Source organism: Antennarius striatus, chromosome 23 (assembly GCF_040054535.1).
Source record: "Antennarius striatus isolate MH-2024 chromosome 23, ASM4005453v1, whole genome shotgun sequence".
Taxonomy (NCBI): domain Eukaryota; kingdom Metazoa; phylum Chordata; class Actinopteri; order Lophiiformes; family Antennariidae; genus Antennarius; species Antennarius striatus.
In genome coordinates, this window is record NC_090798.1 from 2,993,888 (window position 1) to 3,017,237 (window position 23,350).

General features: G+C 39.0%; 4 protein-coding genes across 4 annotated transcripts; 1 reads left to right on the forward strand and 3 right to left on the reverse strand.

The window, feature by feature from the left end:
* Positions 1-357: 357 nt before the first annotated feature.
* On the reverse strand, positions 358-1,699 carry LOC137590792 (C1q-related factor-like). The gene is made up of 3 exons (XM_068308579.1): positions 1,637-1,699; positions 1,092-1,217; positions 358-984 (listed from the first exon to the last, which is right to left on the reverse strand). Exons 1-3 carry the CDS (start codon positions 1,638-1,640, stop codon positions 701-703), a joined length of 414 nt encoding a protein of 137 aa, XP_068164680.1. The 5' UTR covers positions 1,641-1,699; the 3' UTR covers positions 358-700.
* A 4,829-nt stretch (positions 1,700-6,528) lies between these two features.
* Positions 6,529-7,589, reverse strand: LOC137590816 (C1q-related factor-like). The gene is made up of 3 exons (XM_068308614.1): positions 7,525-7,589; positions 7,115-7,240; positions 6,529-7,007 (listed from the first exon to the last, which is right to left on the reverse strand). The coding sequence occupies exons 1-3, from the start codon at positions 7,526-7,528 to the stop codon at positions 6,724-6,726; spliced, it is 414 nt and encodes a 137-aa protein (XP_068164715.1). The 5' UTR covers positions 7,529-7,589; the 3' UTR covers positions 6,529-6,723.
* A 3,570-nt stretch (positions 7,590-11,159) lies between these two features.
* On the forward strand, positions 11,160-13,756 carry vbp1 (von Hippel-Lindau binding protein 1). Its single transcript, XM_068307841.1, has 6 exons — positions 11,160-11,272; positions 12,115-12,239; positions 12,447-12,513; positions 12,655-12,753; positions 13,038-13,176; positions 13,360-13,756. The coding sequence occupies exons 1-6, from the start codon at positions 11,192-11,194 to the stop codon at positions 13,434-13,436; spliced, it is 588 nt and encodes a 195-aa protein (XP_068163942.1). The 5' UTR covers positions 11,160-11,191; the 3' UTR covers positions 13,437-13,756.
* Positions 13,757-14,207: 451 nt separating this feature from the next.
* On the reverse strand, positions 14,208-23,142 carry rab39bb (RAB39B, member RAS oncogene family b). Its single transcript, XM_068307840.1, has 4 exons — positions 22,682-23,142; positions 21,014-21,292; positions 18,537-18,717; positions 14,208-18,446 (listed from the first exon to the last, which is right to left on the reverse strand). The coding sequence occupies exons 2-4, from the start codon at positions 21,226-21,228 to the stop codon at positions 18,201-18,203; spliced, it is 642 nt and encodes a 213-aa protein (XP_068163941.1). The 5' UTR covers positions 21,229-21,292; positions 22,682-23,142; the 3' UTR covers positions 14,208-18,200.
* Between the last annotated feature and the right edge of the window lie 208 nt (positions 23,143-23,350).

A 23,350-nucleotide genomic window follows, 5' to 3' on the forward strand; every position in this document is an offset into this window, starting at 1 on the left:
CACCACCATGACGCCATGTGTTTTCAACATTTTTATAAAATGTTATCTGTACAGGTGTTCAGGTTGTGAAGTAGAAAGAACCCAGTTTGTGTGAAAAGAATGATGATGTTGCTGTGATTAAATTGTGTTAATCTGGGAGGGCTTATATAAGCAATTTGCTTCAGCCCAGTCCTTTTTTTGGTTATTATCAATACAATTGAATTTTTTTTTTAATGTGAAAAATAACCAATTTATTGTAGTTATTAAAAATAATGAATATCAGTGATTTCATATTAAATGTTTATTAAATATTATTCATTCTTCTTCGGTACAAGAAGTGGCCCCACCCCCACCAAGGACCACAATCATGATTTTTAAGTCAGACGACACAAAACTGAGATTCACCATTGATCTTTATTGTTTGCAAGCAATTATCAGGATTAACAGAAATGACAGGAGAGGCAGGTGTTATCTAACTTTTCTTTGTGCGGTCAAGACATTTTACAGTCCAGTAACACATTGATCTTCTCTTAGTTAACATCTCTAATATCACTTCACCACATCCTCCACCATGACACTTCCTGTTGCAGCAAAAGCACAAAGATGCCAGAGGAAAAATATAGGAATTTCCCTTAAAGCCGAGATTAGTAATGTCATATTTTATATTATTTGCCGGAAAAAAAGCTTTTTTTGTAATTATCAATCGGGAGTCATGAAATAATTAGGCCCCTTTGATCAGAAAACCACTGAAGGTGGTAACGCTGTCGGCGGCATACACATGACATTCAGCGGGCAGCTGCACAAACACCTTGTCGCCTGCTTCCAGCTGCAGGGTTGCTGCATTTCCTGCGTTGTCAATGATGGTAGAAGCACCGATCTTGTCATTAAATGCTCTGACAATGAGGTCATGGTTCTTTATCAGGTTCAGCCCGGTTTTATGTTGTTTACTAGCATGATAGGAGAAGGTGAAGAAGTAATAGCCTTGAGCAGGAGCTGTGAAGATTCCTGTGAAACAAAATACAATTTATCACTTCAGTTTATCAAATGAAGTCACGTTGAGGTGTTTCTCCTTTAAAAGAAGAATTGGCCCCTTCACAGTGTGATGTATTTACCTGAGGTGGCATCATAGTTTCCACCAATGTTTGTGATCGCTGTGTTGAAGACCAGAGTTCGGTCTGAGGTAAAGGGTCCATAATAGCCACCCCTGTCTGCCACTGCAGTGAACATTACTTTGTCACCTATAAGAAACAAAACATTATCAACAATTCAATTTTATCAAGTAAAAACTTTGTTGAAATTAGTTAAATAGTCTGTAATGGAGTCATTGGTGTAGATAGAATTGATCTATTTTCATATTAATCCATGCTAAAGTGAGCAACCTTTGAGGTATGATTTTTTTTCTTTACGTTATGTCATTTCTGTAGCACCGCTTATTTAAAGCTGCTTTGAAAAGATGAGAATATCCATGAAGAACAACATGAATTAAACTTCGATACACCTCATCTGGGAACTTTCTTGTAATGGAAACATTTATTTCAATAACTCCAGTGATTCCATTCTATGGTTCAATATTGTCTATGCCTTCAATCAGCAACTCATAAAAGTTGTTATTTTCTGATCCCTTCATTGAAGCATAAATAATGTGTCCTCTACATACCCATCTCTGATGTTGATCAGTTGTGTTGGGATGGTCGCTGGTTGTCGTGAGTCTTCACTTCACCTCAAAGTTGTGATGCACACAGTCCCTGTCGCTGCTTTTATATCGGTTGACCATCTGAATTTAAGGAGGTGGGAACACATCATGGGTGTATTTCTACATACAATTCTCAAGAAAACTTGGGCTTGGTTTGGACCTATGTGGAAAGCACATTGCAAAATCTATCTGGGCATTGACTCATAGCTTTAAAAGAGTCAATTTTAAGAATAAATGGTAAAATGATCAAAAAATTTGAGGGAAATATTTACATTTGATGTGTGTGCTACATACATGCTAACCTTATTGGTTGCTTACTTATAGGACTTGTATTAACAAACCATAAAATTTTTTCCATGCAGATAAGATTGAATTAAGAACCAAAATTAAAACATAATTGCAAAAACCAAGACTCAAACCCAGGTCACTTGCATGAAAGTCAACATTTCGCAATCATCGATCCAAGATTTTTGTCTGCTCTTTCAACAAAGGTTCAACGATTTATATTGCAATATTCCTAATTCAGAAATATGAAATGCAGAAAAAACATGAAATTCACATGTGTTCTGTCAGAGATGGTGTTTTTGTTCAAATAAATGATTGATAACTATATAGGAATCCCTCGTTACTCACGGTTGATACGTTCCAGGACCACCCATGAAAAAATGAAATTTCGTAATATAGCAACGAACTATTTATTTTGTTATGTATGGTAATTTAAATGTTAATGAGCCCTTCTAATACTGATATTAAGCCACCTTATGTTTATATTAGTTTGTCCCTTTATAGATTGTTTAAAGCACTTCTGTATATTATAGAAAAGTGTTTCTTTAAAACACAGAAGTGCGCTGCGTTCCGTGATTCGGTTATTTATGTTCATAATATAGTTATACTCTGTGGATTAAAGAAAAATGTTAAGAAGAATAACTAGATACAATGAATACAATTCAAAGTTTGATTACTCGGGACAAAATACACTTGATCATTTTTTACAAAATGACTTTCCCTGTGACGCAATGACTTACAAAGTTGTGTTGAATTCAGGAAGCAAGATTATACAGTCATGTATTTTGACCTTTACAGAAATACAAATGCTGTTGCACAGCAAAGAGGAGTGTCTGTGGAAATAATTTAGGAGGTAACAGATTAGGAGGTAACTTCATCAGAATACAGAAGACACTTGTGAATCTGCACAAATATTTTTGCAAGCATATCCAACATGTCATCGTATTGTCTCACGTTTGCATGATCAAGTAAAGTCAGACACAAGTTTAACTGGACACAGAATGTGTTTTCTAAATTTTTATAAGATCAATACATCCTACAGGGACGGGTAGAGGCACAATGAAATGTCTGTACAGGTGTTCAGGTCTGTGAAGTAGAAAGAACCCAATTTGGGTGAGAAGTAAATATTACTGTTTGTGCTAGTCTGCACATCGCTATTCCAGGCTGGAACTGTGAGTTAATGTACATTTTTAAATAGACTTGCACGTTCGACGGTATACAGACTTGAGGGGTGTATACCGTCAAAGTTCAGGTTTTCCCCTGAACTTAAATATTTCATCAAAAGACCAAATCAGAGTTTTATTTATCTGTCACCACAAAGGTTTGAATGCTGAATACCTGGGTATTATGCTTGATGACTCCCTTATTCTTTTAGTCAAATATGATGCACCTGTTAAGAAAAAGCTGCAGATAAAATAGTTTTTAATTTTTATGAACAGATTGTGTTTCTCTTTTCATGTAAAAAAAAAAAAAAGTCTTGTAACTCTTCTCTCCATGTTGGACTACGGAGTAGTTTATCCATGCATGGGTATGCTGGCCTTTGTTGGCAATTTATAGGTTTATATACAAACCAATATGTGGTTTGCTCCCTGACTACCTTAACATTGAGAAGTGTACCAGATAGTACTCACTGGTGACGGTGGGGGAGAAGGCCACGATGCAAGTAATATGAACGAAGTTGGGAGGATGATTGCTGAGTTGCAGTAAATGTTAATTCTGTGAACAATTATACTGATATTTGATATTCTTCTTTTTTTCCTTTCGGCATTTCCCCTCAGGGGTGGCCACAGCAAATCAGTTACCTCCATCTAACCCTGTCTTCTTCATCCTCTTCTCTCACACCAACTACCTTCATGTCCTCTTTCACTACATCCATAAACCTCCTCTTTGGTCTTCCTCTAGGCCTCCTGCCTGGCAGTTCAAAACTCAGCATCCTTCTACCAATATATTCACTATCTCTCCTCTGGACATGTCCAAACCATCTCAGTCTGGCCTCTCTGACTTTATCTCCAAAACCTCTAACATGTGCTGTCCCTCTGATGTACTCATTCCTGATCCTATCCTTCCTGGTCACTCCCAGAGAGAACCTCAGCATCTTCATCTCTTCTACCTCCAGCTCTGCCTCCTGTCTTTTCCTCAGTGACACTGTCTCTAGACCAAACAACATCGCTGGTCTCACCACAGTTTTGTACACCTTTCCCTTCATTTTAGCTGAAACTCTTCTATCACACATCACACCTGACACTTTCCTCCACCCGTTCCATCCTGCCTGGACACGCTTCTTCACCTCTTTTCCACACTCTCCATTGCTCTGGACTGTTGAGCCTAAGTACTTAAAATCCTCCACCTTCTTGATCTCTTCTCCCTGTAACCTCACTCTTCCACTTGGGTCCCTCTCATTCACACACATGTACTCTGTCTTACTGTGGCTAACCTTCATTCCTCTCCTTTCCAGGACAAACCTCCACCTCTCTACCTTCTCCTCCACCTCTTCCCTGTTCCCTGCTCTCACTGCAGATCACAATGTCATCTGCAAACATCATAGTCCATGGAGATTCCTGTCTAACCTCGTCTGTCAGCCTGTCCATCACCATAGCAACAAGAAGGGGCTCAGAGCTGATCCCTGATGCAGTCCCACCTCCACCTTGAACTCCTCTGTCACACCTACAGCACACCTCACCACTGTCTTACAGTCCTCATACATGTCCTGCACCACTCTAACATACTTCTCTGCTCTCCAGACTTCCTCATACAATACCACAGTTCCTCTCTGGGCACCCTGTCATCAGCTTTCTCCAGATCTACAAAAACACAATGCAGCTCCCTCTGGCCTTCTCTGTACTTCTCTATCAACATCCTCAACGCAAATACTGCATCCCTCGTACTCTTTTTGGGCATGAAACCATACTACTGCTCACAAATGTTCACTTCTGCCCTCTATCTAGCTTCAACTACTCTCTCCCATAACTTCATTGTATGGCTCATCAGCTTTATTCCTCTGTAGTTGCCACAACTCTGGACATCTCCCTTGTTCTTAAAAATGGGCACCAGAACACTTCTCCTCCATTCCTCAGGCATCTTCTCACTATCTAAGATCCTGTTGAACAACCCAGTCAGAAACTCTACTGCCACCTCTGTGGGGGTATGGAAGTGTCTAGGAGACACTTCCATACCTCCACAGGTATATCATCAGGACCGACTGCCTTTCCACTCTTAATCCTCTTCAGTGCCCTCCTCACTTCCTGACTAATCTTTGTTACTTCTTGGTCCACAACAGTCACCTCTTCTAGTCTTTGTTCTCTCTCATTTTCCACGTTCATCAACTCTTCAAAGTACTCTTTCCATCTTCACATCACACTACTGGCACCTGTCAATACACTTCCATCTCTGTCCTTAATCATGCTAACCTGCTGCACGTCCTTACCATCTCTGTCTCTCTGTCTTGCCAACCTGTATAGATCAGTCTCTCCCTCCTTACTGTCCAATCATGATACAAGTCATCATAAGCTTCTTGTTTGGCCTTTGCTACCTCTACCTTCACCTTACGCTGCATCTCCCTGTACTCCTGTCTACTCTCCTCAGTCCTCTCAGTGTCCCACTTCCTCTTGGCTAACCTCTTTCTCTGTATACACTCCTGTACCTCCTCATTCCACCACCAAGTCTCCTTATCTACTTTCCTTCCAGATGACAAACCAAGTACTCTCCTACCTGTCTCCCTGATCACATTAGCTGTAGTTGTCCAGTCATCTGGAAGCACCTCCTGACCACCCAGAGCCTGTCTTAACCCCTTCCTAAAAGTCATGCAACACTCTTCCTTTTTTAGCTTCCACCATTTCGTCCTCTGCTCTGCCTTTGTCCTCTTCATCTTCCTCACCACCAGAGTCATCCTACACACCACCATCCTATGCTGTTTGGCTACACTTTCGCCTACCACTACTTTGCAGTCACTGATCTCCTTCAGGTTACACCGTCTAAACAAGATGTAGTCTACCTGTGTAGACCTGTTTAGATGACACAAAACTGATATTCACCATCTTTATTGTTTGCAAGCAATTATCAGGATTAAACAGAAATGACAGGAGAGGTGGGTGTTATTTAACTATTTATGAAATGAGATCATTAATGTAGCTAATCTATTGCAGTTACTAAAAATATTAAAATATCAGTGATTTCATATTAAATGCAAAATATAACAATTCAGAGATGTCGCTTTGGTCAAGTTAACAGACCAGAACGACAGTGTTCTTCAAACTGAGCGTGATCAAATAGTAAACTTAGATCAGGAGAGCCATTTGCTCCTCAAGGCTTAAATTAGTTACTGTACATCACATCAAATTTAGATATACTGATGTATGTATTTATGAAATTAAATCATTAATGTAGCTAATCTATTGCAGTTATTAAAAATATTAAAATATCAGTGATTTCATATTAAATGCAAAATATCTCATTACTATTTTAATACATTCTTCTTCTGAGCCAGAAGCGGCCCCACCCCCACCAAGGACCAGAATCATGATTTTTAAATGAGGGTTGAAGACAGACGGCACAAAACTGAGATTCACCATTAATCTTTATTGTTTGCAAGTAATTATCAGGATTAACAGAAATGACAGGAGAGACAGGTGTTATCTAACTTTTCTTTGTGCGGTCAAGACATTTTACAGTCCAGTAACACATTGATCTTCTCTTAGTTAACATCTCTAATATCACTTCACCACATCCTCCACCATGACACTTCTTCACACTCAGGAGTCATGAAATAATTAGGCCCCTCCGATCAGAAAACCGCTGAAGGTGGTAACGCTGTCGGCGGCATACACATGACATTCAGCGGGCAGCTGAACAAACACCTTGTCTCCTGCTTCCAGCTGCAGGGTTGCTGCATTTCCTGCGTTGTCAATTATGGTAGAAGTGCCGATCTTGTCATCAAATGAGCTGATGATGAGGTCATGGTTCTTTATCAGGTTCAGCCCAGTTTTATGTTGTTTACTAGCATGATAGAAGAAGGTGAAGTAGTAATAGCCTTGGGCAGGAGCTGTGAAGATTCCTGTGAAACAAAACACAATTTATCACTTCAGTTTAACAAATGAAGTCACGTTGAGGTGTTTCTCCGTTAAAAGAAGAATTGGCCCCTTCACAGTGTGATGTGTTTACCTGAGGTGGGATCATAGTTTCCACCAATGTTTGTGATCGCTGTGTTGAAGACCAGAGTTCGGTCTGAGGTAAAGGGTCCATAATAGCCACCCCTGTCTGCCACTGCAGTGAACATTACTTTGTCACCTATAAGAAACAAAACATTATCAACAATTTCAATTTTATCAAGCAAAAGGTTTGTTGTAATTAACTTAAATACTGTATCTATTAAATTTATATAGTGTTTTTTAGTCAAATAGTCTGTAATGGAGTCACTGATGTAGACTGCAGGGGGGAAAAAACAGAGGATCCATGAAGAACAACATGAATTAAACATTCATTCTATTCATTAGAAATAATATTGTCTTCACTGTAAAAGTTGTTCTTTTACGATCCCATCATTGAGCATAGACAGAGTCTCCTCTACATACCCATCTCTGATGTTGATCAGTTGTGTTGGGATGGTCGGCTGGTTGTCGTGAGTCTTCACTTCACCTCAAAGTTGTGATGCACACAGTCCCTGTCGCTGCTTTTATATCGGTTGACCATCTGAATTTAAGGAGGTGGGAACACATCATGGGTGTATTTCTACATACAATTCTCAAGAAAACTTGGGCTTGGTTTGGACCTATGTGGAAAGCACATTGCAAAATCTATCTGGGCATTGACTCATAGCTTTAAAAATACAATCAAAGAATAATTGGCAAAATGACCACCAAAATTTCACTTCAATACAATTCAAAGTTTTGCAGTTTCATGGAAATTTTTGCATTTGTTGTGTATGCTATATGCATGTTAATCTTCTTTCTTGTTCACCTATAGGACCTATAGCAGAATAGATTGAATAAGAAATAAAATTACTTAACACGTAATTGAAAAACCAGGACTCAAATCCAGGTTTCGTGCTTGGAAGTCAACATTTTGCAACCATTCTCCCAAGATTTTTGTCTATTCTTTCAACAAAGGTCACCGATATTTATAACAATTTTCTTAAGTCAGGAATTTGAAGTGCAGAAAAAAAAAAAGAAATACACATGTGTTCTGTCAGAGTTGGTGTGCTTGTTCAAATCAATGATTAATAATTATAATTTAGTCATCGTCCAATTCCCCATCTTTGTCCACTCTATGAGTTGGTCACGTTCAAGCATGAGTTTAATTTTTTTGAAACATGGCCATTTTTGAGCAGTTTGCTGTGTCATCATTCTGTTATTTTTTTTTGCCTTTTTGGTCTTTTGCGTTGAAAAAAATGGAGAGACTGTACTGTACTGGTGTTTAAGTTCCAAACTGTAAACGTAATGGAGGATTTGGCACCAGACTAGGATTACAGGTAGTATCTTCAGAGGATTGCCAAAAATGATCAAATATTTTATTTTATATTATATATGGCTGGTTAATTATGCTGATAATAAAGTTATACTCTGGGGATTAAAGCAAAACGCAATGTTAAGAACAATAATTAAATACAGTGCAATACAAAGTTTGATCAGAACAAAATACATTTGATTATTTTTAACGTAACAACCTGCCCTGTGATGCAATGACCCAAAGAGCCTTCTCAAATTCAGGAAGTAACTATATAGTCATGTATGTTGACCTTTAGAGAAATGAAAGTGCTGTTGCACAGCACAGAGGAGTTTCTCTGGAAATAATTTAGGAGGTAAAAAATTAGGAGGCAACTTCATGAGAATATAGAAGACACTTGTGAATCAGCACAAATAATTATCGTATCCAACATGTCGTCATATCGTCTCAAGTTTGCATCATCAAGTAATGTAAGATATAAGTTTAAAGTTGAACACAGAATGTGTTTTCATCATTTTTATAAAATCATATATATATATATATATATATATATATATATATATATAAATATGAAATAATAACAACCAAAATAAATTTCATTCATTCATTCATTCATTCATTCATTCAAATCCTACAGGGATGGGTAGATGCACAAAAAATGTGGAAGTGGAAAGACCCCAGTTTGGGTGAGAGGTAAATATTTCTATTTATGGTAGTCTGCACATTGCTATTCCAGACTGGAACTGTGAGTTACTGCATATTTTAAATAGACTTGCACCTTTGAGGTTATATACATTTGTTAACAAGAACCAAGACAGTCAGAGACTGCAACATCCCGCGACACCCCTGAATTCAAAATTTTACCCTGACCTACAGGTACTTTCATAGATAAAAGCCCTAGTTTTGAATTATGGTCTTAGTCACATTGGCCTTCTCCCTAATCTTTCTATTTTACCCGGTTCCTGAGTGTATAAAAGTTGAAATTTGACATTGACCTAGTTTTCTCAAGGTCAAGGTCATCATCTCATTTTCATCCCCTTCACCGCCGAAGTAATATATTTTTGTTTCAACTGTCTATCTGCAATGGTTGTGAAGATATTTGGTGGACAAACGGACGGACGGACGAACGGACAAACACACAAAAACTGACAATTACAATATATCACTGCTTTGCAGGATGTAAAAAAAAAAAAAAGCAGCAGAAATTTTAAAGAAATTTTAATGAACAGATTGTGTTTCTTTTAATGTAAAAAAAAGTATTGTTACTTTTATCTCTATGTTGGACTATGGAGTCGTTTGTCCATGCATGGGTGTGCTGGCCTCCGTTGGCAATTTATAGGTTTATATCCAAGTCTTATACCTTATCATTCAAAAGTGTAGCAAACAACAAACACTGCATTTCCAGGAATATTTCATGCCTTCTGTCCATTTTTATTTTCATGATTAGATGATCTTGAAAAAACAACAACATGCTGATCATGTGGTGGTTTTCAGATGTGTGTACATTTATGTTTTTAACTTCTGAAAATACAGAAATAGAAAGATGGTATGTGAAAATTATTCAAACTACAAGCATCATTATTTTACATGTAAACACATAAAAACCTTGCATGGTTTATGTTATGTTGTTAGAAATATTGTTAGATCAAAAGCTCACACTAGTCTCGACAGGGTGAAATCCATCATGTGGGTTTTATTTCTCTGTCAGCCTTTTAATATTATATTAAGGGGAAGTGTGAACATATGAATTCTGTTAAGCTTTAAAACACTCACATTCAGTGCTTTTCTATTATAGAGTACAGTACATCTCCAACCGACCAGCCAGGCGTTATTTCTTGTGGTCAGTTTGCAAGCGGTTTCATAACATCTGGAAAGCTCTCTACAGTTTAGGAGTGAGTGAGTACTGTACATGTGTAAGCAGTTTGAGCTCACATGAAAACACAAGCTGGTATTTTTCCATCATATGTGAACTGCAAATTTATATTTCTGTGTATGTGTGACCTAGAGTGATAATAGGTTTGTACTATGGCGAGGGAATTTCAGCAGATACACACTTCCTGATCAACACAACCAACATGTTCAAAACCAAGATCCATCTCAAAGACTGCAGTTGGAAAAGGCCTCCGTCATGTTGAGCTCTTTATGCTTGTCTTGTGTGATTTGGTTGAAAACTTAATAATGTTAATAATATGACAAGTTAATATTGTTGCTTGTAACAAGGCTGTCATCTGTCAAAAACTGGGGGAGGGGGGGCTTGAATCATGAAAAAAATCAGCAATCACAGTTTAAAATTCAAATTTAAAGTAAACCTAAAAAAACATGAAACACTTAATTTTCTGTGCCGGCCACGATGTGGAAGATAGTCTAATTTAGGCATCAGGTCCATCAATAAGGGCCACTAAGGGCGAACGTGGGAAGAGGATTTAGCCTCGTATTCATTTAGAATGAATACAAGTGAATAGTCTGTAAAATGTAACAGTAATGCCACATAGATTAAGATTTTATGTTGTCTCAAAATAACTCTGCAAATATTAGACTAAGTTTATCTGCTGGGGATAATTGATGCTCATGTTCAAGTAGGACATAGGAACTAATGTATATCGGGTGAGGTTTCTGCCGGGAAACCTCCGGGTGAACCCCTCGTCCCCCCCGGAACAAATCGCACCTGCATATAACCTTTGCCTACTATTGAACTGATATTGCGGCTCTGGTTGCAGTTGCAGATTGTAACCACTTGGGGCAGCAAAGCCTCCTCTCACTCAGACGAAAGGAAGGAAGGAGTAGCCTTTTTCCAAGATGGCGGCGACCATAGACAACAGCAGTGCGGCACAGGCGGCAAAGAAAAAGCATCTCGGTATTCCCGAAGCCGTGTTTGTGGTGCGTAAAACCTGACATTTCTGAATTATTGAGTACTAAAAGTCAGATAAGACAGTTGTAGACGATCATTGTAGTCTGTTTGTAGGCGTGCAGCATCCAGGCTACGAGCTAGTTAGCGAGGTTAGCAAAAGAGCTAGCTAGCTTAGACCCTGCTATGTGCGCTGGTGGGGCGGCTGCTCACGTCCATTTATGGGCATGTGTCATTTTGAGTATACCTCGTTTCCTCTTTAAGATGTAGCTTTGATGAAGCCAAACGTTAGCCTTTAATGCTTATTGTGCGCTGCTAGGCTAGCTGCCTCGTCACTCGCTCCTTCATTTGTGTTTATTCTAACTTAATGAGTTTCTGCGTCCCACCCACTGACTGCCAGTCAATATGTATCGTTTTAAAGTTATATTTATTGTTTATACCACTCTTTATAATTACTTGTATTAAATTGGTGTGATCTTTGCTCTCGTTTTCAATGCCCAAGATGGTAAGGATCTTAAAGTAAATAGTTTGAATGATCTCCAGACGCACATGCCTCAGATTAAGCCTCATCATTCTGGAAAACAGGGAGAAAGCAGTAAATTACACATTATTGATCATCTACAGCTTATTCATTAAGAAATTGGCCAAAATGTCAATATACAGCATAAACAGAAAATTTTCTTTGGTCTCCAATAAGATCTGAATCTGCCCCCAGGATCTAATCAGCCTTTGAGGGTACATCCTCCACCCCCTTCATGGAATTTAATTAATTGCATTGATTTCTGCATAGAGATGTCAAAAATGATCTAACATACACAGGCGTTGCCCCGCATTTCCATCCGGCTCACAGTGTGATCTCTGCTTGATTTTACAGGAGGATGTTGAATCGTTTATGAAACAACCAGGCAATGAGACAGCCGATGCTGCACTGAGGAAGCTGGACGAACAATATCAGAAATATAAATACATGGAACTCAACCTGTCTCAAAAGAAACTCAGGTAGCAACAGCAAAAGTGAAGCGCTGCTGGATTAGGTTTCTGTGACACTTTGACAAATTTGATTTCTACCCAATTCTGGATTCTAAGAAGACTTTTAATATGAAAAATAAAAATATCAATGATGCCAGAATACAAAATATGCTCTTTGCACATGCCCAACTCTCTTTGCAGTAATCTAATGGCTTCTTTCTCTTTCTTAATGTGAAGGTTGAAAAGCCAGATCCCACAAATCACACAGACGCTTGAAATCCTCCGACACATGCAGAAGAAAAAGGTGTGTATAGTCGTTTGTAAGATTATACTAACATAAGGTTTAAAAGCCGAGTCAAGTTTTCGTTTCATGCAAACATGTATTTGTTGTATCAAAGTAAATTTTGTTCTATGAGTCCTGAAAAAGACACATTTGTTTTTGCAGGACACCACAGAGTCGCTAGAGACACACTTCCTATTGGCTGATAATGTTTACTGCAAGGCCTCAGTGCCCCCCACCGACAAAGTCTGCCTCTGGTTAGGGGTAAGTGTTAAGTAGTTTGGGTCCTACCTCCTGCTCCTGTTTAGGGCAGTGTGTCCTGCTTCTTTACAAAGCATTTTAAGAAGCACTCATTTTATTTTCAAAATGTCTTTTGTTCTGTCCTGTAAATCAGGTTACATTTTTTCACCAGCTCATAATGGTAGCAGCCACAGGCTTGTATAAAACTAGAATACTAAGCTTTTAATCAGCCATTTATATGGAAATAAGCATCATCGTGTGTGTAAAGGCGTGTGTCATTGTTACTCTCCCTCTATTACATTCCCAAGGCTAACGTGATGCTAGAATACGACATTGATGAAGCCCAGGCTCTCCTAGAGAAGAATGTAGCGACTGCATCTCGTAACCTAGAGACACTCGAGGACGATCTGGATTTCCTCCGAGACCAGTTCACCACCACTGAAGTCAGTATCCTTCCACTCTGGTTCACCCAGGTTTGGTTCATTGCTCAAAGCACGATGATACCCAGAGCTTGGTTTTTTAAATATTATTATACTACCAGTGTTATTAAGATAAAAGTGACTGGAACCAACAGGAGATGGGACGACTACAAATGTCTGCTGCTGTTTCTTGACTCACTTCACCCCTCAGACATGGCACGAGTCTACAACTGGGACGTGAAGAGAAGGGGCAGAGAAAACATCCTCAAATCACTAGACAAGTCCTAATGTCCACATTGCAGTGTCCGCCATGTATCTTCTAATTAAATAACCTCCACCACCACCAGACGATGTGTATCCACCCCAGACAGCAACACACCAGAGTTCTAAAGGTCCCAGCAGTCCCTATGTGGCGAGAAATTCTGCATAGTTATTTGTTCTATTTTCAGTATGCCCTCTTGACTCAAGCTTAAAGTTCTAACACTTCTGTTTTTTGTTGATTTGTTAATTTTTAAAATATTTTTTCAAGTAAAAACTAAAAAAAAAACAAAGGCAATGAGAAACTTTTGTATTCTTTTTGATGAGTTAAGTCGGTTCCTGTTCTCTCACGTTGTCCTTCCATTCTTGCATTACCTTCCTTGCTGATCTAAACTTTGTCTACAAACTGGCAGATTTATTCACACCAAGCTGTTATTCTTGAACCGAAATCAGCTTGTGAGCAATTAAGAGTCAGGTCCAGTGTTATGAACTGTCGTCTAGTGCTGAAACCGCTGCTCCTCAAACTTTTCACATTCTACCATCTCTTCCAGTCCTCTCCAGTCTCTCCTCTCCCTTTGGCCGCTGTCTCTGTATTTATTTGTCCCTCACTGTATTCATTAATCAAAGAACCAAGTAAAAAAAACATAATTTGGGCAAAAACCAGACACTTTGACCTGATGCTTTGTGTGTTTATTCTTACACTGACTCCTCAGGTTAGAACAGGTGTTGGGAATAAACTGCTTGCAGACAACAATGAAATTTACTGCGAAAAAGAAAATTCAGAGTGAACATCACTCTAACGTTTATGTGCGGAATGGACAACAAAGAGTCATTTAGAAATAATCTGAAAGCATTTGGTTGTGCAGCTACCTGGAAAATAATTTGCAAATGGATCCACAAAATATCCTTAGGTACTACTGTAAATTTTATTCATGGTCTATTTTATATTTAAGTTGAACATCATAAGTTATTAGTTTATTTAATCACCCAGTTAGACAAACAGTTCTTAATTATAAGACTCATCTTTTAAAATGTCCTTCAACATTCAAATTAATTTGGCTTCAAATACGCTACATTTTGCTGAATTGTTTATCCTCCAAGCTTTTCCCTCTTATTCCTTCTTTTCATGCTGTCGACAGATGTCCCTCTTTTCCTGAAGTGACCATTTTTCTTTCATGCATCTTTTTCTCTGAACTTAACTAGAAGAGGCAACATGGTTAAGTATTCTAGCCACATGCCTGCATTTCAACAGAAAGATGCATCTGATTCTTTTTTTAAAAAAAATAGTTTGTCTCAAATTTCAACTGTCAAATGTGCATAAAAAATCAATTCAGTTAACTCCAACACTATCCTAATACAGAGATTCAAAGCAACTTAAGGTAAATGCTCAGCTACATTATTTTCAGAGGAACCTGTAACGGTGAAAGAATAAAATATAAAGCTGACTAGTTATTTTTCAAAGTAATGTACAAATAGTTAAGAGTTAAATATAAAGTTATAATTGGGTAGAATTTACAATAAACTCTTTTAATTTAGATATTAAAGCTACTTCATCTCAGAGGCTTCAGTATCGATTGAGGACAACAGTAAACTGTCTTGTGGGACATTTGTGCGCCTCTTCGACGGCCCCTGGTGGCCGTGGGGTCCAGAGCACCACCGACCACTTCATGGTATAATGCTTAGTGTGGGCAAGTGGCCTTACACGTGTAAGAAAAAAAGAAAAAAAACATTGGTGTGTCTTCTGCTATTTAATCAATACTATATTTAAAATTGAGTTGGATTTTTTCTGTATGTACTTGGAAAATGATTTGGATTTGTTGAAAAAATCTCATCACCATGTATTTCCAAAATAAGATTTATGTTCACAGGCAGTGCAGAAGTTTATTTAGCCAGAGAAATATATTTGGGATATTTTCTTAACCAATGAATGATATTGAAGAAATCAGAAATTTCTAATTGGGCCTTGAAAGAATGGAGAATTGTTTTAATCTGTTTGGTGAAAGGGGTTAAACAGTGGTAGCAACATTAACTGAAGGATAGAACGTGAATCCTTTCCACTCTTCTATATCTTTTTTTTTTCACATCAAATGCTTTGCAATTAAACTCGAATTAGCAAGAATGGAGTCACAAATCAAATGGAATGTAAAGTAAACAATAGAAAGAGAAAAATAAAATAAAAAGGATTTATTTGGAGTCAAAAAATTACAAAGAATCCATTTCATAGACTTTTATTTTACTGTAACTGCTGAAATGAACAGTTCAACACTTTGAAAATTATGCTTATTCACTTTCTTGCATAAATTAGCAGATTTATACCACTCTTACATATAAACAAAAGATTGACCTTCACCCTGCAGCTGTTCAGCTGGAGCTTAAAGACTAAAAACAGGAAAAAGGTTGATGGTTCTTCAAAAGGCAGCATAATGCACACACTAACACCTAGAAGTCACTAATCAACATGTTATATCATGTTTGTTTCATCAATATGAGAACCAAATTGTAAAAACAACAATCTGTGGTTTTAGGGAGTTTTAGAACGTCTGGGAAGCTGCTCCCCCAGGCAAAAAAACAAACAAAAAACTGTCCTGTATTTAACCTTTAGTAAAACCACAATGTCAGTTTTACCTCTCGGGTTTGTCATGAAACAAACTAGATTTTATGCATCATTTAATGAGCTTTAAAAGTGCTGGTAGTCAGATTGCATTAATCTCGAACTTCATGTGCATCCCTTTTCGCTAAACTACGGTAACTCTGATAGCAGTTGCGTTATATCGAAGAAACGGAGTGGTATCTAACTCTCAGAAAGAAAGCAGATAAGCATATTTCCCAGAATATAGAACTGTTGTGTTTCTTTGAGACAATATTTCAGAGTGGAAGCGAGATATAACAGCTTAGAGACATCTAATGGAGTGCTGTACAGCAAAGCAGACCAACCAGCTGTCTGACATCTGGGGGAAGAGAGGGCCAGAAAGAGCTACACACAAACTTCAACAATGACAATGTCTACTCCATCATGTCCATTTGGGAACATTGCAGCAGAAAGTCCTGGTGACGATGCCAACAAGCGCAGAAGATCTTTAAAAACAAGCCTCGGTGTTGAGTTTCAAAATTAAAAAGGTCATTAGAGAGAAGAGTCTCCAAACATTTAGAAAAACCTTCATTTATAGGAACACAATGAGACACTTGAGTTTTTACCGCAAATGTGAAGTCTCACCAGTACCTCAATTGATACATTCATGTAAAATAAGATAACACAAGCTCTTTGGAGATTAGTTTTAAAAAAAAAAAAAAAGGCATTCAGTGTGAGAAAATGATGCACTTACAGTCTCCTTTAACGGATTTACAGATTTATTTATGAACTGCATGGGGGAAAGCAGTGGATAAATGAATTTGATAACAGCAAAATCTTACATTTCCGTTCAGCTGTGTATTAGATGAATGTCAATCTGTGATGAAATCCTTTGAAAAGAAAGCTCTGAATAAGGTACCCAAGGTGGATTTGTTAAGGTGCATACAGGAGATTGAAAATAATTTGCCAGAAGGTTGATGCGACTCTCGAAGAAAGTAAAATGATTTTATAAATTTCACTAATAAGCTTGAATTTGAAGAACAACTTATGACTTGTTTCCTCCACAGATGATGATCACTCATGCATTTGCTCAGAACAAAAATGTCACCTTGTACTTCCGCTGTTGGCTTGACCAGTCCTTTCTTTGTATGATAGTCTTGTTCCTATGTCTGGTTAATGTGGTTCTTCTGCGGAGTCCTCGGTCTGGCTTTTCTCTGCTTTGCTTTCAATAAATAAATGATGTTGAGCTTTGTTAAGCACTCTTCAAGATTCATCCTTCCCAGATAAGGTGCTTCCTGTAAGCAATACTCCTCTTGGTCTACCTTAACAAATCCCTCGCTAACATCATCCAACACGTCCATCTCTGTTCAGCTGTTCACATCGTCTCTTCCTGTTTGAGGAGCTTCATTAGAACGATGGGATGCGTTTCATCGTAGTGCAGTAACAGACTCACGGCGGCTAAACCAATGTCACCAATGTCATTGGAGGCCTAAATTGCTTGAAAGAGAAATGTACTAACGTGGCCTCTAGCAAGGAACTCAAGGTTCCATACCATTTAGGTATGGAACCTTTAATGACCTCATAGACGGGTCATAGACAGGACTCCTTTAATGACCTCATAGACGACCAACAAAACAACTCGTGTTGCGATGGTATTTGAATCAAAAGGCGCGGACTGAACTTTTTTCTGGAGGGATGCTGGACACCGGTTTAAATCATACGTGAATCATGTAATTGCATATTAGAGGAGAGGAAACGTTTCAGAAGTCGTGAAAGGAGAGGTAATGATGGGAGAAAAAAAATGCTTTCATCGTATTTTTTGGTGAACATCCAAAAATGGAGCCACTTTCCAAAGCCTTTCTAAGAGTTTCTGGGAAGGATTTTTTTTTTTTTTTTGTAGGCAAGAAGCCCTAAAGCAAAACTCTAGGAATTCAATCACGTCACAAGTGAATGACAATCTGTGAACCTTCCTCTCTTAGAAATAAAAAGGTGTACAAGAAACGGTCAAAACCTTTCAGTTGTTCACCCTTTCCTCAAGGTTTTCTCCGTCTTCTATCAGCCCTTTCATTGAAAGTCCAATAATCCAGTGTGAAGTCAGAAGAACAGAGGGTTACTAAGAGTTCGGCTCTGTCTCTGGGCCGACACCTCAGTCCGCCAGCCGCCTCCCCTCTGAATCCTTTCTGGGATCCATCGCTTTTTCACCTTCAGTCCGAACACCTGCCGGATCAACATAGACAGCGGCGGTCGCTCTTGGTCACTTCCTCTGAGGAGTGGACGACGTTGGGGACGAACCCGCTCTTCACGCCCTCCCAACCTTCCTGGATTGTAATGTCGCCGGACCGCACCAGGGCGAAGATGTCTCTGGTCAGTTCAGTGAAGGCGTGCTCCACGTTGATGGCGTCGCGGGCCGACGTCTCCACGTAGCGCATCCCATACGCCCCCGCCAGCTTCTCTGCTTCCTGGCTGGTCACCTAGGAGACCAAACAAGTTGGGATTAAATTAAATTAAGATGTAACTCGGCTCCTTAGAAAATCACTATCCCACGTTGACTTTTTACCAACCTGGCGTTGAGCCTCCAGGTCACACTTGTGGCCCACCAACAGAAAGACGATGCTGTGTGGTTGGACGTGACTGCGGGCCTCCTCCAACCAATCGTGGACATTCTGGAAGGAGCGGCGGTTGGTGATGTCAAACAGGAGGAGCCCGCCCACCGAGTTGCGATAGTAAGCTCTTGTGATAGACCTGCGGACGTCAAAAAAAATGGAGGAGGATGATTAATTTGCCAAAAAACAACATAGAACTAATGGATTAATGGTGTTACAATATGAAGGCTGAAATACAACTGGGAGAAGAGACGCTGGGAGATTTTGACAGGATGTGACACCCTGTGTGTAAACAGAGACTCACCAACGCTCTAATGATGAAGCTATCTTCACGCATAGATGGCAAAATAATTATAACATGAGGAAAATTGACAGACTTGAGGATTGAATGGGAAAAAAGAGAGACGAATGAAGATATATTCAGAAGCAGTCGGTGATTGATTTGATTTGAAGTGTTTATGTAGTAATGAAAGGAAAGAGGAGATGAAACAACACTGACAGAGTGGCTGAGAGGAAGATGAGGTAGATTCAAGTCACCGTTGTGTCACAGAACACCTAAAGGGCATTGGAATAAAGATCTCTAATATTCATCAGAAATGGATGCCATGGGTGAGCCGAAACATTCACCTCTAGAGAACTCTGGGAGATCTAATCCTATTTAATCCAATATATCTAGATGATAAAGTGAATTCCTCACATGTGCAATTATGGGGCAATGTTAGTTAAACTGAGTTTTAAAAAAAAGTGACTCATGATTAGCTTTTATTTAGAGAATATTTTCTTTACATTTTCTTTAGTCTGCTTAACCACAGAAAATAGTGAATATTGTTGTTAAAATTTCCTTGAACTGTCTTCATGTGTCTAATTATTGGACAAAATTATTGATAAAACATTAATTATCGTGATTGTTGAGCATCTTAATCGGAAAAAGCTTCAGCTCTTTGTGGATTCCTTTTTGTGTTGAACTATGGAACGATTGCTAAAATGACTTTTGAGTTCTAACAAAATTCTCATTCTGGGGAAAAAAATTTAACTATTCTGAATTTGCAGTGTTTGTCCGGGGTGCATTTTTTAAAAACTGTCTCATGCTTCAGAAAGAAGCATTTTTGCTGAGCGTACCAGACTATGTTTACTATGTTTAAAAAATTTGACAAGCATGTCACACACACATGTTGCTGCAACTTTCTACCATTTAAATTAAATTTGTTTATTTTATACATTTCCGTGATTAGGCTGTCCTGTCTTTAGTTTGTAACTTCCACCCTTCTTTCTTTTTAATAGCGTGGATTAAATTGCAAATTATATCTTCATTATCTTCATTGTAGCTCTGTTCTAAGGTAACCTTCCTCTCAGGACGTTGTTGCTTCGTAGACTGACGTCATTTTACGGTGTTAAATAAGTTGATAAATTTGCCCGTAACGCTTTTTTTTTTACCCCTAAAAATTGGTTCATTTGGGTCTTCAAGCAGAGTCATGTGAATTTCATCTGCTTTTCAAACATGATAAATAACCCCTCTAGGTATTTCCTCAGACCTCATTTAAATAACTGCTTTTTCATTTGTGCAGGCAAACAAATTAGTCCCAGGCTGCAATTCGAGTTTTGGGATCTCGGAGCACTGGGCAGGCATTCCTTACCAAGTGCTAATCATCCCCTTTTCTTGAATGAACAAAATATATTTAGGCCATTAATTTGAGAACATAGAAACACAGAGTACACAAGCAAATGCCTGTTTTGTGTGGATCTATGATTGTATTTTTCATTTTTAATCACAAACAAAAATCTAAACGATGACTAAGGACGTTCCTTTGCTTTGCATATTTTTGATAAGCGATACTACATGACTGGAATTGTGGAATGCATTTCCTCCTGATCATCTACCAGTAATGCATTCTAGTGTTTTTTTTCCTCTCTACCTCTTCATTCTTTCGTGAATAAAAGTATGCTCATTTCTGTGATCTAAAAGTGACACAAACACATTTATCGTTTTGTACCTGAAAATCTCACATGTAAAACTGAAGTTTGCTTTGTCTGTAACATTTCCACCTTGTCTATCAGTTTTCAACAGACTTCAGTATTACCTACATATTTGTCTATGACCAGAGGTTGAATGTGGCCAAGTGTTTGCTAAAGTCAACTTCCCTTCTCTGCTTTTTCAAATGTTTTATGATTTTCAGCTATTTTCATTGCGTTTTTGTTTGTTTTTTTTCAAACTACAGGTTACACGAGGAAAACTCCTTAAAATGCAGTTAATTTTTACTTGAATAATTTTTATTTTTACAGTGTGGGTTCGCTAATTTTATGAATGTGGACAATTCCTGCACCATGACGCGCACTGAGTTCCCACGACGCGCGTTCTGGTCATATCGTCCACCAACACGGGTGAAATTCACTTCCATCATCCCAAACGCCTTTTGACTCCACGTGGTTGTTCTCACCTGAAGCGCTCCTGACCCGCGGTGTCCCAGATCTGCAGCTTGATCCGTTTGCCCGGCTCGATCTCCACCAGCCGGGAGAAGAAGTCCACGCCGACCGTGGGGTCCGACACCTGGGCGAAGCGCCCCTCCGTGAAGCGTCGAATCAGACACGATTTGCCCACCGTGGAGTCGCCGATGACGATCAGCCGAAACTGATAGAGCCATATCGCCTCCATGACGCGGTTCACCTGCCGGTGTCTCTCACGGGCGTGTCCGTCGGTAACGCGTGCGCGTGCACGTCTGAGGGAGACGCGACACGTTAAAAAAAAGAACAACCGTCTGTGAGTTCTTCACATTTAATTGTCTTTCACGACACTATTTATTTATATAATTTACAGTATTACACACTATATGATATGCATCATCAGCATTGTTTGCTCTCTAAAGTAAACAATAAATAAATTGAAGTTATTCTCAGGACAGACAACAATGACCAAATCAAGTCAGTCTCATGACGTCACAAGGCTTCAGATGTGACGTGCTCTTAAATTATGTTTCACCAGAGATGGGAACTAATGAAGTGTATTTACTCTAATACAGGAAGTTGAATTTTAATTTGGCAATTTTTTTTTCACTTCCACCATTTTTAAATTGTCCTGCCATCCAGTGGTGGAAAGTAACTAAGTACATGTACTCAAGAACCAAACATCAGTGTACTTTTTAGTTACTTTTGTGAGTGTTTAGGAATTAGGAGTCTTTCAACTCCTCTATGCTGACATCAGGTAACAGAGTACTCACTAAAGTATTCACTAAAGTTTTCTGTATTTTGACTTTCTCAAACTTGGAGGTAACTGCATTACTCTACTTGAATATTTGTATTTCTCTCCATCACAGCTGAAGGCAAAATAGTATACTTTATTACTCCACTATCTATATTTAATTGGAATCTTTAGTCACTTTATGGATTCAGATACATGATATATTGGTACCGTCATCATTATGTTTTTTATACTCACTATAATTTTGAATACGGAACTTTGACCCATGTGAGGAAGTATTTCTACACTTTTACGCAGAGTACTTCTCCCATCATGGCTTTTATTTATCGTACCTCCATCTTTACAATACAGCCCTCTGATGACCATCAGACGGGCATTCATCCCTCTCATCCGCCTCCCATCAGCCCCTGCGCGTCCCTCTAGTGTCGGGTTGCGTAGTTCGGTCGGTATGCAAACATTAGCAGTCAAATCCCCGGTGGACAGCAGCCTATGGGCTCTCACACTGGACGCATTATGGCACAACAAGGAGCCCACGTCTCTCATATACATCTATACATCCACGGATGTCTGTTTACGCCTTCAGTGACAGGAGATAACTGCTGTGTTTGTGACATCATGGCTCCAAAATGAGATTTACATGACATTGTCCTCTCCTGCTGGGAGAAACGAGCGTGCATCAGACTCTCAGACTTATTTCCGTGTCATAATAAGAGTCTAAATAAAGATCAAACAGACTTTAAATATCTTCTGTCAGAGCTTTGACCGCAGCTCCATCCCCTCACGACGCACGAACATGTTTACTTCAGAAGCCGCTTTTAGGCATGATTACGTCATAACTAACAAAAATACATCGTGATCATGTTGGGAATAATAATTTTAAAAAAAACAAAAAACAAAAAAAACAACCTACATGATGCAGGAGTGGAGTTCAGGGCCAGAATGCTCGCTCTTCCTCTCGTATCGTTTCTTCGCACCAGGTGGATCACGACTCCATGACACCCACGAAAGGAAATAACAGCGGAACTCTCTCAAAGCCCACGGGAGTGGATGTTTGTCCCAAAAATTAGAGGATGATCAACGACGGTAGGCCCTACTATCAGGACTGATTTCCAGGTTAATGTCAGGCCCGATCGAGGAAGAAGAAATTTAAATTTACAAAAAAAAACCGCATCCAGAACAGGTGCAGCGAAAAGCGGATCTTTTCTAACAAACCGCACAGAATCTGTTCTCGGTTTCCAGGCTGGCTGATCGCGGTCAGGGGGAATCCCGCGGTATCATTTCTGTGTTTGCTGCGTGTTTGTGGGCTTGCACTGCTGATGAAATGGCAGCAGCAGCATCAGATAGCCTGACTCATCCCGCATCAGCACCAGTACCGTAAAGGACAGCGGAGAGGCGCAACACTTCTCCGTGGCACGAGTAAAAGAAGCCCGAAAAACAAGGAAATATCAATAATATAGTGGACAACTGCATTATTCAAAACAGTTTTTTTATGAAAAAGGTTAAAATATAGGAAGAACATCCACTAGTAGTATTTTAGGACATGATAACTGAAGGTGAAAGTGGCGTGAGGAGGATTCAG

Bases quoted from the DNA above. Each gene is read 5' to 3' on its own strand.
- rab39bb (XM_068307840.1), bottom strand. From the start codon at position 21,228: ATGGAGGCGATATGGCTCTATCAGTTTCGGCTGATCGTCATCGGCGAC. The intron at 18,718-21,013 runs GTGAGAACAACC...TGACGTCCGCAG, and splicing joins GCGGGTCAGGAGCGCTTCAG to GTCTATCACAAGAGCTTACT. The intron at 18,447-18,536 runs GTTGGTAAAAAG...TTGGTCTCCTAG, and splicing joins ACCTGGAGGCTCAACGCCAG to GTGACCAGCCAGGAAGCAGA.
- LOC137590816 (XM_068308614.1), bottom strand. The intron at 7,008-7,114 runs GTAAACACATCA...TTTGTTTCACAG, and splicing joins AAACTATGATCCCACCTCAG to GAATCTTCACAGCTCCTGCC.
- vbp1 (XM_068307841.1), top strand. From the start codon at position 11,192: ATGGCGGCGACCATAGACAACAGCAGTGCGGCACAGGCGGCAAAGAAA. The intron at 11,273-12,114 runs GTGCGTAAAACC...TTGATTTTACAG, and splicing joins TTCCCGAAGCCGTGTTTGTG to GAGGATGTTGAATCGTTTAT. The intron at 12,514-12,654 runs GTGTGTATAGTC...TTGTTTTTGCAG, and splicing joins GACACATGCAGAAGAAAAAG to GACACCACAGAGTCGCTAGA.
- LOC137590792 (XM_068308579.1), bottom strand. The intron at 985-1,091 runs GTAAATACATCA...TTTGTTTCACAG, and splicing joins AAACTATGATGCCACCTCAG to GAATCTTCACAGCTCCTGCT.